Here is a 17,431-nt window from a genome sequence, read left to right on the forward strand (position 1 = left end):
TTCTAGATTGTCTTATCCTCCAGGAGTATTGCCTCCAGCACTGGCCATGTCCAAAAACCGGGTAAGTATGTTTGCAGCCTCAGGCTTCCCTTCTTTCTTCCAGTGGTTGAAAAGAAGATGAAACCCAATTCACAAGCTTTGCTGGAAGAAGCAGAGTAATAGTGTCTCCTTGTCTTAGGAAGCTACAGATTGCTCCTTTCCTAGTGGAAGACATGATAAGCTCAAGGGCAAATGCATTTCTGGAACTGTTGGTGGCTTTTTAGCTTTTCTTCAAGCAGCTCCAGTGTCCTAAACTTTGTCAAATTAAGACCAGTGTTTGAACATGACATTAGGGAGTGGCAAATGTATTTTACTTTTTGTTTGTGCTTCTGAAGATAAGGAAGAGTATAGAATTATTGTGATGTGTTTTGAAACAGAGATGTTTTTGCACCAGGATTGGTCACCTTGTTGAGAAGAAGTGTTACAACTTGATAAAACATGTACAACATGTATTGCAGGAAATAAATACCTCTGCCTTCTTCTAAGGGCATAGATCAGGGGTCCTTAAACTTTTTAAAAGAAGGCCAGGTCACAGTCCCTCAAACTGTTGGAGGGCCGAATTATAATTTGAAAAAAAAGAAAAGAATGAATTTCTATGCACACTGCACATATGTAATTTGTAGTGTAAAAACACTTAAAAACAATACAATAATTAAAATGAAGAACAATTTTAACAAATATAAACTTATGAGTATTTCAGTGGGAAGTGTGGACCTGCTTTTGACTGATGAGATAGGATTGTTGTTGTGTGCTTTCAAGTCATTTCAGACTTAGGTTGACCCTGAGTGAGGGCCAGGTATATGACCTTGGAGGGCTGTATCCGGCCCTCAGGCATTACTTTGAGGACCCTGGCATAGATGATACTTAATGAGCTCAGCAGCTGTTTTTGGAATATAATCTAAACTTTCCCCATTCACTTCACACTGGCAAGCCAAACTCTTCAAAAATGCATGTATTTCTTGCATTTCAGGAGTTTGGACTGGATGGCCTGTGTGGTCTCTAGAGTTATGGTCTCTGCCATAACTGTAATATGGCAAAGACTGGCTGATGTTTCACCTTGATTTTAAAACTCTCCACATGGCATTTATAATTTAATATGGTATAATTCAGTCATGGAATCTACCACTTGATATCTCCAGAAATACAGAGTGTCAACAAGGTCTGTTTGTTATTGCTGTATGCTTGGAGGTGGACTCCAATTTATGGTGACCTATCATAAGGGTTTTTTTTTTGTTAAGACTTCTTCAGAGAGCTTATCATTGCTCTCTTCTTAGGATGTGAAAGTGTGACTTCCCCAAGATTGTTCAGTGGATTTCCATAAGTGCAGGACCAGGATTCTATGTGTAGGACTAGGATTCAGGTGTCACGGAATCCTAGTCCTATACTCAGACCAGTACATCACACTTGTTGTGTATGTGTGTGTGTTCATATGCCCTCAGCTTGCCTATTGAGTTATGCTTCCTCTATGAATTTCATAAGACTTTCTTAAGTAAGGGACACTCAGGTGGTTTTGCCAGTTCCTTCCTCTGAAATACAGCCTACATTACCTGATTTTCATTGGTGGTCTCCCATTCAGGTACTAAGTGGAGCTGATTTGGCTTGTCTTTCAAGATGAGATGGGATCTGGTGTGATTATTCCTGAATATAGCTTTTAGGTGGGGTTGGGTCCCAGTCCTTTCCACCACATTAGTTTTTGGTGCATCTTGTGTGTGTGCTATCCATTTGATATGTATGATCCATATGGCTTTCTAGAGGTAATGGAATAGTTGCTGAATTATTTTGTTTTCGGAGCATTGGATATGTTATAGTTCATTCCTGGGGGAAAATTGCATGTTTTCCAGAGATAGCATATCTATTGTGACTATAATTGCAATGCCGAAGGATCCTGTGAGAGTAATGGGTGCCTGTCAGATATTATCTGTGATATTGTTAGTGCCAAATTCCAAGCCATGAATGATTAACTCATTCTACACCCAGACATCAAATCGCTCAATGAAAATATACCCTCCCCATCTATTTGCACCAATAACACGATCCCTCCAATGCAAATAATAGCTTTGGTGGGTACAAGGGAAAATAGCTCCTTCCCACTATTTCTGTGTATGTCAATGAATAAATGTGTGTGTTTGAGAGGAGGTGGAGGGGAGAGAGAGACTAAATCTCAATCCCCTGTGTACTTAAAAAAATAAAGATCTGTGGCTAAGTAATTGCTGTATGTTCTTGAGCTTGTAATGCAAAATGAAGGTTGGTTCCACATGAGATCCTTTCTGCACCAAAAGCGTGGATCAATAGTGGCCCCCAGTTTCTGACCTGAGACTTGAGTAAAACCAGGAGATGGCTTTTTTCTGGTGAGAAATGAGCTCAAGGAAAAATGCTTTCTAATTATTCTTGTGCTGGAAGATAGACTATTCACTGACTTCTGCTTCTGGGGGAAAGATCTACATTGAAAAATGGATGTGAGAACAACCTCCCCTTGCTTCCAAGTTACTATCTACAAATTTCCTGAATATTTTGTACAACCTGAACTCACATAATCTGTATTAACAAATTCACATAGAATACATAGGCAAGAGAAGAATGGGGCTGGGACAGTGATCTCATCTCTCTATATATCACAACCTCAATTCACATGTTTATAATTCTGGAGCTATTGTACGAACAGGGCTTATGTAAATCGGATTTGCTATTAGGACTGGTCCAGGAAAGGTGCCCCCATTCTCTCTACAGAAGCTAATTGGATTGACAGATAACTATTGGTTATCAGTGTATTGTCGAAGGCTTTCATGGTCGGAATCACTGGGTTGTTGTAGGTTTTTTGGGCTATATGGCCATGTTCTAGAAGCATTCTCTCTGGATGTTTCACCTGCATCTATGGCAGGCATCCTCAGAGGACCTCACAACCTCTGAGGATGCCTACCACAGATGCAGGCAAAATGTCAGGAAATGCTTCTAGAACATGGCCATATAGCCCGAAAAACCTACAACAACCCATTGGTAATTGGTCAGTTTCATTCAGTCATCCAAGGTCTGTGTGCGCAGGTAGGGTGGAACATACAGCTCTTCCCCAACATATGGGAGCAGCCAGGACTCAATGCTTCCTTTGATCCCTTCACACCTCCACCATTTGCCACTTGAGACATCTGCCTCACTCTGCCCAGTGTGTTAGTACATATTATGAAAAAGCAAATGGTTCAAGTAGCACTATTTTATAAAGCTTTTAAAAGGCCATTGAATTCACATGACAGTTTCAAGAAACAGAAGAATGGAGACTGAATTTGAATTAAAAACATAAACCTGAATCTCGTGATAATAGAATTGGAGAGAGTGGATAGGATGTCAACATCATATCACACAATATGAATGAAGGAACAACAACCAGTAACTCCATTATACTAGTTTGATGGCTGAAATCATGCATAACCATAATCTGTGTGAATAGCCAATGGTATATTTCCCTAAAAAGAAATGCAAGTGTTTTTTCGCCATTACTATGGTGCCTGCATGTATATGTGTGTATTTATATATATATATTGCAGCAAGTACTCTTGTAGAATTTCTTTCGTCATTAAGATGCAAAAAAAGTTGCATCTTCTATGGAATCCACCCAGACTTGCTACATCTAATGGGAAATATTTTTCCTTTGTTTTTTGCTTGTGTTTTCAGATCACCTTTTATGAGGGCAAGAATTTCCAAGGCCGCCGCTATGAGTCTGACAGGGACTGCTTGGATTTCCACACTGACCTGAGCCGTTGCAATTCCATCCGTGTGGAAGGGGGAGCCTGGGTGGTTTATGAGAGGCCAAACTTCGCAGGGAATATGTATGTGCTGACTCATGGGGATTATCCCGAGTACCAACGCTGGATGGGCCTAAATGACCGTCTCAGCTCATGCAAATTCATTCAATTAGTAAGTTGGCTTTTTCTTTCCTTCTTTGATTATGATATTTACACAAATGAGTGGAATATCCTTCTATATCCTGATGCACTTCACAGTCTCTTTTCTTCACATGCCTAGATCTTTGTACAGTTTAATTTCACATTCATGAAATAATAGTAACATACTTAAAATCTTAGACCTGGAAAGGACCCTAAGACTCATCTGGTCCAATTCCTTTTAATAGAGTTGTGGTTCTCAACCTGTGGGTCCCCAGATGTTTTGGCCTTCAACTCCCAGAAATCCTAACACCTGGTAAATTGGCTGCAATTTCTGGGAGTTGTAGGCCAAAATACCTAGGGACCCATAGGTTGAGAACCACTGTTGTATAGGAATCTACTGCAAAAACCAACCCCAAGAGGGAACCTCAATGTAAAAACAGTGAAAGAGAACTCACCTTTGTATGTACAGTATTCATGGAGGATATGTGCCTGGACTTCACATGGACACATTAAACCATGGATAATAGGAAATCCTTTTATTTTCAGGTAGATAAATGACAGAAGTACAGAGAAGAAGGTGTAGCTTGTACAGGACGCCTAAGTGAATACGTGAAATTACTTATTTGGTTCCATAGATATGTTGGTTGTACTGCTCACATGGACACTCAAATGTTAAAAGAAGTATGGAACCTGTGACTTTCCAAAAGTTAGATTCTAGCTTGCCCTAGCTTGAATGATCAGCAGACAGGAACAATGAATATTTGAACCCAACGACATCTGGATTGCCTCAGGTTTCCTACCTCTACATTGAAAGATGAGAATGTTCTGATTTATCAATAAAGCCATGTAATCATTTATTTACAACAGGTTTGTCCCATTTTTCCTCCAGGCAAATACCAGTGTGCATTTCTTTCCTAGCCCTATTTCCCTGTTTTATCCACACAATAATCCTAGGAAGTTGTTAAGCAAGCTGAGAACTAATGGCTGTCTTGATATTACCCTGTAAAATCTGAATATAAGAAGGGGGGTATGAACTTAATTTACAAATCTCTCAACTGAATTAAATTGGCTCTTGGAAAGAATGTATTAAAGTACTCATTGTGGCTATCTGAGTTTGTAATATTTATGCATTATCCAAGGATGTATTTAATGGCTTGTTCAGAAAACAGAGTTTTCTACCTCTGCTCACCTTGGTGTTCTTTTTCTTTTTTGTTGCAGTCCAGTGGAGGCAAATACCAGATCCAGTTCTGGGAGAAGGGTGATTTTGGTGGCCAGATGTATGACTACACAGATGATTGCCCTTCTGTCATGGAGCAGTTTCATTTCCGGGAAATCCACTCTTGCAAAGTCCTGGATGGGGCCTGGGTTTTCTATGAGCACCCCAACTACCGTGGCCGGCAGTATTTCCTGGAGAGAGGAGAGTACAGCAAACCCATGGAGTGGGGAGCTGCATCCCCAGTGGTCCAGTCCTTCCGCCGTGTTGCTGAGTAATAAGCAGCAAGAAGTCTGAAACCAAAGTCACAGCTGTCTTAATGCCATCAATAAAGCACTAGTGGGCCTGATGCTGCCTGTTGTTGTTTGTGAGAAATGTGTGTCTCTAAGTATAGTTACTTTCCTTTAAGAGAATTGACTCATCTTCACAATACCCCATTACAAAAGACCCTTTAGTCTTATTGTGGCAAAAGATTCAATAAGTTACTTTTTTGGATTGTAGCTTTCAGATTGAGCCACCATGGTCAATGAGGGGATTTTGAGAGCTACATTCCAAAAACATAATTTTTAGAAGATTTGATTCAGATGTTAAACTTTCAGGCAGTATGGTGGAACAAAATAAAAAGACATAAAAAGACATATCAGGGCTTGATAACTAGTTATGAGTTTAGAAGTCTACATATGTTCATTTACACAAGAAATTCCACTTTGGTATGTAAACAGAGTACTCTGTCTCTGTGTGTAAGTTCCTTTCACTTGTGTGCATTTATACTCTATGTTACCTTAATAGGATTTTAAGTTTAGGCCGTTAACTGAGCTAACTTCTGCTTTATCTCAGGAATGGGGAAATTGTGTTAGACCTATAACTCCCACCAACAGTGGTGGGGGTGATCATGGGAGTTGCAACCCAGGAACTGGATAATCACTCCTTGTTTTTTAGAAAGTGGAGAGAGAGAGAGAGAGAGAGAGAGAGAGAGAGAGAGAGAGAGAAGCCCCTTGGTTATTGCTTTTAGAAGGGAGTTGACTAACATTGGCAGGGGTCTTCCATTTTTCCAGTTGACATTAATTGGATTTACCACCTGGGAAGGTAGAATCGCCCTGTGTCAACTCAAGAGCCTTTTGAGGTCAGAAGCCTTTTCTGAGATATTCTCTCACAATTTTTACTAAGTACCATGAGACCCTTCCTTAAAAGATTCTCATTCACCATGTGGAGTAGGGAACACAGCTGTGTATACTGATTATGACCTGGATGTTTGTTGGTCTACTGCCAGCATCCTTCTCACACATAGCAGAGCACATAACTACATGGGGATATAGCTGTGTGGATGTAGGCCAGGGTTACTGTCTTTCCCATATACTCTCTCTGTGTGGTGTGATTATTTACCATATTTGTATACCGCCCTGCAAGAGAGAGAGAGAGAAAAATATATACAGAGATGTGGATGTACATCTGAAGAAGCTTCAGGGCATATCCAGACAGTATGAAAATCATGCAAGGAAAAAAAGGCATAATTACTTTAGGGAACACAATCTCTCCCACGACACTATAACAACAAAAGAGTATTTTTGGATGTGACTGCCTGAGACACAAAACTTTCCTGTCTATGTTGGTGTTGTAAAATACAAAACCTCAATGCTTTACTAATAAAAAGTTCCTAGTATGAAAATAAACAAACATGTTGACTCTCTATGAACAGGGAGGGAGGAGGAAGGCTTTCATGCATCCTTGTCCCTTCAAACAACTGATTCACTCCCCCCACTCCATAGTGTTAAAGGTAAAGGTTTCCCCTGGGCCTGACATTAAGTCTAATCATGTTCGACTCTGGAGGTGGTGCTCATCTCCATTTCTAAGCCAACAAACTGGTGTTGTTCATAGACACCTCCAAGGTCGTGTGGCCAGCATGACTGCATGGAGCACCATTACCTTCCCACAGAAGCAGTATCTATTGATCTACTCACATCTGCATTTTTTCAAACTGCTAGGTTGGAAGAAGCTGGGGCTAACAACGGGAACTCACCCTGCTCTCCAGATTTGAACCACCAACCTTTTGGTCAGCAAGTTCAGCAGCTCAGCGGTTTAACCCACAGCTCCACCATAAAATATTATACTGTATACTCATCTGCACTTTTGGGCTAGCCCTACAGGAGTCCCTTGTCTGGAAATATTTTTATTCTTAAGATTTTCAGCAATGTGTGATGAAGATGCAGGTCTTTATGATTTTGTATAGCATCCCCAAGCTATTTATGCTGGACTTGTGCTTCAGACATTAGGCTGCCTGTTTTGAAGATAATGGGCAATGAAGATTGTAGCCAATAGGCACTGTTAGAGTTGGGCCTTGGGATCCATGTCTATCGATCTGCCTCAGATAAGAATATCTCAGATAAGAACCTCAGATAAGAACCTCAGATAAGAATATCTCACGCAGTCACGGCAACATTTCCCCTTTCCTTAAAACAAACAAACAAAAAATACCACAAACTGCCAGAATGACCACAAATGGGTTCTTGAACAAATCAAGCATGAAGTTTTCCTAGACATCAAAATGGTTAGACTGGCTATTGTGATTGACCATGTTATGAGATGGTAGGACTTATGAGAAAAGGCTATAAGGTAAAGGTAAAGGTTTTCCCTTGACATTAAGTCTAATCTTGTCTGACTCTGGGGGGTGGTGCTCATCTCCATTTCTAAGCTGAAGAACTGCGTTGCCCACGGACACCTCAAAGGTCGTAGCTGGCATGACTGCATGGGGCACTGTTACCTTCCCACTGGAGCAGTACTTATTGATCTACTCACATTGGCATGTTTTCGAATGGTTAGGTTAGCAGAAGCTGGGGCTAACAGTGGGAGCTTACTCCGCTCCCCGGATTTGAACTGCTGATCTTTCTGTCAGCAAGTTTAGCAGCTCAGTGGTTAACCCGCTGCGCCACCGGGGGCTCCTTGGTGAGAAAAGGCTATAATGTTTAGTAAGTGAGAGGCAGTAGGAAAAAAGACCACCTTACAGGTGGGCAGACTTAACCAAGGAAGTCACAACACTGATTTTGTAGGATCTGAGCCAAGGGGCGGGGGTGCAATAAAACAAAGCCAAAATTGCCAGCCACTACAACAAGAACATAGCAGGAATTAACACGATCAACTGTGAATACTTTTGCTGGAAAATCTCATAGTTAAAGTATGTGCTGTGTGAAGAAGCATATCTGGATGCATTTATCTTCCAGAATGTCTTTTTCTATTATTGCTATGCCTCTTAGGATTTTTGGATGGAAGCCGTAAGAATTTAACTAAAAAATAGCACTGATAATAAGTTTGTCTGGTTGATCTTTTCTCCTAGAAGCCTCAGTTGTAAAAGAAATCTAGTAGCTCTAGCCCAGTAGGCCAAAGCCCTCCATGAACCATTGACTCCTTTGCTTTCCTGTGGTTAGGAAGTGTAGATTCTAAAGGTAGACATACCTAAGTCCCATTTAAATTCATAGAAATACATCGTATGTGTTTCCTCCATCTCTGATTGCACTCCATATTTGTTTATGTATTCTTTCCTCCTTCCAAGGACATCAAGTTGACATGCATATTCCTCATTTTTATCTTCACCAGTCTTCTGAGTAGGTTATGTTAAGCCAGTGGTTCTCAATCTGTGGGTCCCCAGATGTTTTGGCTTACAACTCCCAGAAATCCCAACCAGTTTACCAGCTGTTACGATTTCTGGGAGTTGAAGGCCAAAGCATCTGGGGACTTACAGATTGAGAACCACTGACTTAGTATAACCTTCTGACTGGAGGTTACCCAGTAAGTTTCTTGACCAAATGAGAACCTGTATCCAATTTTCTCTAGTCTAACCCTTTCTAACTACTACACACATGTTGATTCCTCTTTTCTCTCCAAATGAAATCCGTATATATTTTTTGGTTCTGAACAAGTGTGCTTTGCCTTTTTGCCACCAGATGTCATCCTTTATCTTCTTTCCTAAATATCTGGAACAATGTGATGAAATCTTTGGGTAAACTCATTCCACCCCTACCTCCCACTCCCATTACCTTGTGCCTGAAGTCTTAGAAAATAACAAATGTCCATTTTGTTGGGCATTTTGTCTGGCAAGTACTCTGGGGAACTTAAGAATTTTTGCATATCAAGCAAGGGATTGGGGGACTTTGGATAATGATATTTGGCATAAAAAGTGTGCACTTTCCTAGCAAGGCCCCCGCAGTCTCTTCCAGTTTGATATATGAGGTTATTATGGAGCGATGAAGCAGGGTATGTGATGCTTGTCAACGGCTACAATAATATAGCCTCTGTGAATACGTTGTTAATTAGGGACTGGCCAAGTAGGAAACACTCCCCGATGGAACTCTGCTTCAGTCTTGGTGAGGTTTAAGAATCAATGGAAACATAGTATGGTACAGAGTACCTTAAATAATAGAAATCATAACAATTTTTTTAAATCTCCAGTAATGATAAAATAATTGCACATATTGCATTACAATTAAAACAATGATAGAAACCTTCATTTCTTTTACTTTTATAGTTATGGAGTGTGCTCTTACTAAGTAATGGAGGAGGAATACCATGTACGGTCAGCCTTCCACATTTGTTGGGGTTGAGGATGCGGGACGCCAACAAAATTGGAAAAATATGAAAAAACCCACCTTTTCTAAAACACCACCTTAGGTCCTTCAGTGCAACTCTATAGTGGAAGTTGACTATAGAGCCACGTAGGAGGAATACTTCCTCCTCTTCCTCTTCCCCCTTCTCCTTCCCCTCACTGTCTGCCTAAGCAGTTTGTAAACAGCTGTGAGAGCTGAGTAGGGTAATTGGGCACTGCTTAAGTGGGGAGGTATTTTACAGCACCATAAAAAGGAATTACCAGAAAATGCTGGCGATCAAAGGAAGAAATCTGTGTTCAAGGGCTCTTTGTCATAGAAGATAGAGTGATAGCACCCCCCTGTGGCTGGAATCATGCACAACCTTCAGGACGCCGAAGTTAGGAAAAATGCAGACATATACCTCTACCTGTTGTCTGTCCTGGCTGTATAATAGCATTGAATGTTTGCCATGTATGTGTTCTGTGATACACCCTGAGTCCCCTTTGGGTGAGAAGGGCAGAATATAAATGCTTTAAATAAATATATAATGTTATTTTTCTCCTATTTCAAGCCATGTTAAAAAATGACAACTTCACAAAAGATGTTGGTTATTTACAACATTGACTGGATCACAGATGTGATTTCCTTAAAACTCAGATGCAGTGGCAGCTGGTGGCTTCTGCAAGCAATGAATCTGCATTTGAAGCTTATAAGTAGCTATGGCACACTCTTTTTGAAACAGGTTCAGCAGCTTGGATCATTGCCTTAAAGACTAAAATAAAACCCAGAGTTTTATGTGAAAAGGCAGCCACCTTTGTCCTGGGGTAACTGCTCAGTTTTAAAATATAAAGTCCCATTAAAATATGTTAAAATATGTTATATATATATATCTGTTGTTCTTTTGAAAAATTAAACAATAATATCGCTGAACTGAAATATGGCATAAGAATAACCAAACCAGTATGCACTGTACTTGCATTCAAATCTGTCATTTCAGTTATGAAGATGGGGAGTGAGAGAGCAGAAAGTGGGCTTAAAGAGAGAACTGTGAACTTGCTTTCTGTATTACGTTTAACTATAACTACCGTTTCCTCCAAAGAATCCTAGGATGTGTAGTTTCATGAACTGAAGTTTGGAACCATGGTAATGGAACTGATCAAATCAATGAGTGTTGATTGAAATTAGAACTACCCTTATCACAAGTAGAGTGAGGAAGGACAGGTGTAGACAATTGTCATATTACCATCAATCAATCAATCGACATAGGTTTTAATGCTATAAATGAATATTCAGGGGTAGATGAAGATTGTGATTATTGCCTAGTAAATATAATATCAGATTGAGTATATCTCTGAATGCAGCTGTTGTTCTTATGTGCCTTCAAGCCAATCTTTGTTAGTAGGCACCCTATTCTATAGATTTCTTGGCAAAATATATCAAGAGGAGGTTTACCATTGACTTCCTTGGAGGCTGAGGACCCATCCACACAGGGCCCATAATGCGGGAGATCTCGCAGTTTTACCAGAAGTGTCCAAACAACATTTCTGGTAATATTGAATTAATTCAGGACAAAGCAGGAAAACCCTGATTTGTATCAAATTAATTTGATACCTGATAAGACCCGGCTCCTTTGTAAGATCCAGGCCTTACCAGGTGTGGGACCAGTGTGGATTGGGTCCACGGACCATGTCACACAATTTCTGGGCCCAATCCACACAGCCCTCTTGGGTTTTTCGGGCTGAATGAGACTGGAAAACCCAAAGGGCACCAACCCCCTTCCCACCCCCCCCCCCACCAAGGCTTTAAAATACAAAATAACTTACCCAACCGCCATTAAGGTTCTGCTGGAGGTTTTCTGGCGCATAGAAATGATGCTCCAGGAGAGGAGGGAACCAGGAGGAATTTTCCTCCTGTGTCCCTCTCTCCTAGCATGTCATTTCTACATACCAGGAGGACTCTGGCAGGACCATAATGGCAGCTGGGTACGTTATTTTATATTTTAAAGCCTTAGAGGGGTGGTGTCTCAATGGTCTCCCAGAACCTGCCAGGAGGGTATCTAGACACCCCTGAGGAAAGTGCATGCTTTGGGAGGGGTGGTGTGGGGAACTCAAGCCGCCCTGACCCTGGTTTTTTAAACCCAGGTCAGCTCAGACCTTCTTGCTATCTGGAAGGGCTTTGAGCAGGTGTGTTTTGTCCAAAATCAACTAGTGGGCTTCTATGGCTCAGCACACTTTGGTCTCCCAGTGTTCTTCTCCAAACATTCAAACTACTACACCACACTGGCTCTCTTAAAGGCCATTGAATGGTCAAACCACAGGTGATTGTGTGAGATATGAACAGAAACAAAAAGGCAACAATAACCACATTTATTGAGACATTTATTTTTGATTTCTGTCTCTGCTGATTAACCTAACAAAGCAAGACCTAATTTTAGCACCATCACTACGACAACTTAGGTACCACTTCTATGTAGTTTGCAACTTGTGTGCCTCCTGAACATCTGTCCAGGTACACCTATGGAAATTGGGAAGTGGAGTAACTCTGCAGCGTGGAAGCCATTTTTGCTTGCTTGTTCTACTTGTCCTATATTAGCATTTCCTCTGAATGCCCTTTTATTGGATTCTGTGATCTGCCTAGCGCCAAAATGCAATTATCAGAGTTCCTTTCTCTCCTCTCCAAACGGTTCTTGCCCTCTGGTGAATTTCATATTGTGCCCCAATGTTGGCAACTAATACGAATAACAATACAGTGTGGTAGGTGTTTTAGGAAGGGAAAAAATTAGATTACTTTTTTTTCTCCAGTGGGGGCTCCCTTGTTGGAGCTGCGCACAGAATGGAGTGCAGATGGATATGAGCCACAGACAGAGAGCAAGCAATCGGAACTGCTCAGCTGATGCCTTGCCTTGACAGCTAATTTCCATTTTTCAGTATCAGGGGGTCTGTTCCAGTAATTGGCATGCAGATTGTGTCTGATGGGCCTGTTAGACAGAAGAAAAGAATCTGCTGGTTAGAATAAGCCAACCCCAGGCTGATGGATGGGGCATAAGGAGGTCATTCCAAAAGAGAATATATATGTAGGTATATATACACACTCTCTCTACACAGAATGTGTATAAAAATTCACAGTCCGTGCCCTCCCCTTCGCCCCTTCTCCCTTTATCCTGCAAAGTCTAATTTATCATCTTCCATTGAGACAAATCCAGCTCCCTTCCTCTCTCTTTCCTTTTTCCCTTTAAGGGATATTTGATGGAACCTATTCTTGGTTTTAATAACACGACGGTAGGGCAAGGAGGAAATTAAAGTGGTGCCATGGTTCATTACCAGCCCAAGATCCTCCAGAACTGGCCCACTTGTTAATTACACTAAAGGAATTAATTCCTCCCCTTCACCATCCTTAATCCACCGGGCAAGAAAGCAGGGAGCTCTTCATGCCTGGCAGGAACCTGAGCCATTTGTATTTGTTTCCTGCACTTTGTCTAAAAATGATTGCTTATATTGGCTTTTAAACTTGGGATCTTTTCCAGTTCTGAAATTCATTGGGCTGGAGCAACACAGGTTGTGTGCCACCACAAGCTTTGCAGAAACTTGGAGGCAAATGTAGAGCAGACAGCACTGATACCATACTCATTTTCATGGCCTGCCATGGTCTCCCATCCAAATGGCTTTGCTCTGATCTGTACGCTGGGAAAAAACAGGGACTATCACTCTTGTAAGACATATCATGTTGTAAGTCATTATGATGCTTCATTTTAGGTAACTGTACACAGAGTTCTGAATCATTACATTTTTGGACTACAATTCATGGAATCACACAGCCAGCTTTTAAATACACACACGCGCACACAGTTTTTCCACAGGAAACAGTATGACTATATCTGCAGGTCACACAGGCTGTGATTTGTTGCAATTTGACTTATTGTGATTTCCAATCCGTCACAATAATTAAGGAACAAATCTGCCAAAGAGGTATTAGAGCAGTGTTTCTCAACCTTCCTAATGCTGCAACCCCTTAATACATTTCCTCATGTTGTGGTGACCCCCAAGCATAAAATTATTTTTGTTGCTACTTCGTAATTGTAAGTTTGCTACTGTTATGAATTGTAATGTAAATATCTGAAATGCAGGATGCAATATAAATATCTGATATGAAGGGATTTGGTCATTTGGGACTTGTAGTTGCTGGGATTTATAGTTCACCTATAATCAAAGAGCATTCTAAACTCTATCAATGATGGAATTGAACACTTGGCACACAGAACTCCTGTGACCAACAAAAAAATACTGGAAGGGTTTGGTGGGCATTGACCTTGAGTTTTGGAGTTGCAGTTTACCTACGTCCAGAGAGCACTGTGGACTTAAACAATAACAGATCTGGACCAAACTTTGCACAAATACTCAAAATGCCCAAATGCAAGTACTGGTGGAGTTTGAGGAAAACACATTTGACATTTGGGAGTTGTAGTTGCTATGATTTATAGTTCACCTACAATCAAAAAAGCATTCTGAATCCCACCAATGATACAAGAGAGCCTAACTTCCCACAGAGAACCCCCATGATCAACAGAAAATACTGTTGTTTGCTGATGGTCTTTGGTGACCCCTCTGATACCCCCTGGTGACCCCCCAGGTTGAGAAACACTGCATTAGAGAATCAAACCAGCAACAAACCAGACAAGCCATGGCTTATTTTAATGCCTGGGATACATTTCTTGGCTTAAGCCACAAACCATGGTTAACACAAACTGTGACATGGGAACATATGTTCACTCTTCTTTATATTAGCACAAATACCTTTTGTTCACGTTAAGAAATGCCCTTAGTTGGTAATGGCTATAAACACAGAGAAACTTCATTATATGTCAAAAGCTGTATAGATGTGCAGAACAATCATTGATACACACAAGTATAAATAAAAACTGTATGTCTATTGATTGTAATGTGGGCATGCCTCATATCACATGAGAGTAACTGTACAAGCATTTACAGATTTAGAATTATATTTCATAGGCTGAATGCAACATGTGAATATTCAAGTTTTGCACCTGTTTGAGAAAATCAGGCCTCTCCGTGTTGTGATTGAAATCAAACATAATCTGTCTCACCCATGTTTCAGAATGTGGGATGCTCTTGTCTACTGAATCATTTGTGAAAAGTGTCCAGATTTATCTCACGCTATAGTGATATTATACAGTATGGTCCTAGTATCAGTAAGGATATGTTGCAAGTATTTTGACTATACTTGGGCCAGAAGGATACCATAAAATAGCAACGGAGGATCTAAGGAGCCCACAAACACCTCTATTGCATGGGCAAGGGAAACTGTAGATACTGAGTGCAGGATAAGAGAGTCATACTGTATAGAAAATAATACAGATTTTTTTTCCTGCTAACACACTGTGCTTACACAGTATCATATAAACAAAGGGCTTCTCCCCTCTTTTTTACTTGCATTTCTTCTATCCACCCCTAAGAGTAACACAATATTTTCCATAGACATATATGGAAATATATCTGTAAGTTTCAAGAGCCATGGTCAGCACAGCGGGTTAAACCGCCAGCTACAAATGATCTTGCTGACTGGAAGGTTGGCAATTCAAGTCATGGGTTAGGATGAGCTCCCACCATCAGTCCTAAATTCTGCTTACCTAGTACATTGAAAACAGCAATGTGAGTAGATAAATAGGTACCACTTTGGCAGGCAGGTAAAAGGTGGCCCTGAAAACATGCCGGTATTTCGATCAGGAAGGTGTCCACAGACAACAGGCTCCTTGGAATGGAAAAATGGAACAACAGCACTTCCCCATGGCCGAGTATAGCACAGTCTCCAAATGCTAGAGGTGAAAAAGAGGGAAGCCTTGCCTCTGTCTATGTACTGCCTGTCTTTGTTGTTAATTGTATACTGGCACTGAATGTTTGCCATACATGTATTCTGTAATCCGCTCTGAGTCCCCTCGGGGAGATATCCTTGAAATAAAGTATATAATAATAATAATAATAATAATAATAATAATAATAATAATGTTTGTTATTAATAATAATATTGTAAGAATGCAGGTTCTGTGGTAGATTTCACCTGCCTCCCTACCTCTTCCTAGGTAGGACTCCCTATCCTAAGAAGATTCTAGCATTATCTCCACTATCTCTCTTCTGTGCTTTTTCTACTGGGTTCTTCAGCTCTGCCTGTACTATTATAGTGTTGCAGTCAATTATTCTTAACATTAAAAGCCAGACATTCCTGCTCGCTTGCTTTTCTACTTTGAACTGAAAACTATGTCATCACATTGATAGGGTTAATGTCAAGTTGTCCAAGGGCACATTTCTGGAACTTTTGAGAATGCCTTTGAAAACTATTGGCCATCTATTGTTCTAGTCTAGTCAGAATGTGCCTGCCTTTGGTTTTGATTCCTGTTTAGAAATGTCCATGCCAACAGCAATAAAAGACAAGGTCAAGAACGACATTCAGAGTTCCTCCACTTATTTCATGGGTAATTTTTCACTTCTTTCTAATATGCCGTTAAGTGTCTTCAGGTGTCCTGTTGCTTTCACTATGATATCCACAATGTGACCATGAACCAAAGGCTTAAGTACCTTTCTGTTCTTTTATACTCTGTTGAATAGGGAATGGCTTTTATCATTTGCCCTTGACTGTCTAATTGTACAGTCTTCGCTGAAATATGTAGCCAAAGACACACATGCACACAAGCAGCTGTTTGTAAGGGACTGGTGAGTCTGCGAAAGACTGGGCAAGTCCCAGTGGGAGAGGAATGCAAATGCAAAAGACCAAGCCCAGTTTAATGGAAATATTATCCTTTGCTGGTAGTCTGTATGATTGGAGTTCAAGGAACTGGTTGTTAGCATTTGGGAAAGTGCTGACATACTTCGAGAAAAGATGGAATGATTTGGCACTGGAAGATACCAATGTACGATGTTGGAAGAGAGTGTAATCATTATTGGTTTATTATTTATTTAAACATTTATCCTGTCTTGTCTCAGGATAGTATGCAATAAAATCAGTCAACTGATTTAATCAATATAAACTAGCAAACACATTTGAAGCAAGATCAATGTATTGTCAACTGTCTGAAAAATTTAAACAAGACACAGGGGCAGACTTGGATGAAATCAATTTCTCCCTAAAAACTTTAATAAAAAGCCAGTAGCACCCTGCTGATGAACCACAATGGTGAAAGTTGAAGTATGCTATTGCAATTCACCTTTTGGTGCTTGTAGAAGTTGGAATTCTGTTCCAACATTACAAAGACCTTCCCCAAATCCCACTTATAAGAAGCATGGCCTCTCCTGTGGTCATTTCTGTGTTATTGGAGAACTTGGTGATGATTGTAGCTAATGTGCTTCAAGAACTATCTTTAGAGACCCTTCAAGGAACTCTGATGTTTCTGCAAATATCTGTTGCAACATGTCCAGCTATAGAAAAATAGCTGAGCCCATCCCCACTGAAAGTTGATAGGAAAAGGAACAATACATTTGAAATGTGCTTCTGGAGAAGAGTTCTGTAGATACTATGAACAAACGATTGGGTTTTAGATCAAATCAACCCTGAACCCTCTATAGAAACAAAGATGACAAAGTGGAAGTCAGTAGGAAAAGAGAAGGATTGCACTACATGTGGTTTAACTCAATCAAGAAAGGCACATCTTTGAGTCTGCAAGACCTGAGCAGGGCAGTGGATGACTGGTAACCTTTGGGGTCTCTCATTCATAGAGTTACCAT

General features: G+C 40.6%; 1 protein-coding gene across 1 annotated transcript; it reads left to right on the forward strand.

Moving 5' to 3' along the window:
- On the forward strand, nucleotides 1-5,476 carry CRYGS (crystallin gamma S). Its single transcript, XM_060766801.2, has 3 exons — nucleotides 1-61; nucleotides 3,703-3,945; nucleotides 5,133-5,476. Exons 1-3 carry the CDS (start codon nucleotides 47-49, stop codon nucleotides 5,403-5,405), a joined length of 531 nt encoding a protein of 176 aa, XP_060622784.1. The 5' UTR covers nucleotides 1-46; the 3' UTR covers nucleotides 5,406-5,476.
- Nucleotides 5,477-17,431: the final 11,955 nt, after the last annotated feature.

Source organism: Anolis sagrei, chromosome 3 (assembly GCF_037176765.1).
Source record: "Anolis sagrei isolate rAnoSag1 chromosome 3, rAnoSag1.mat, whole genome shotgun sequence".
In the NCBI taxonomy this organism is placed as follows: Eukaryota; Metazoa; Chordata; class Lepidosauria; order Squamata; family Dactyloidae; genus Anolis; species Anolis sagrei.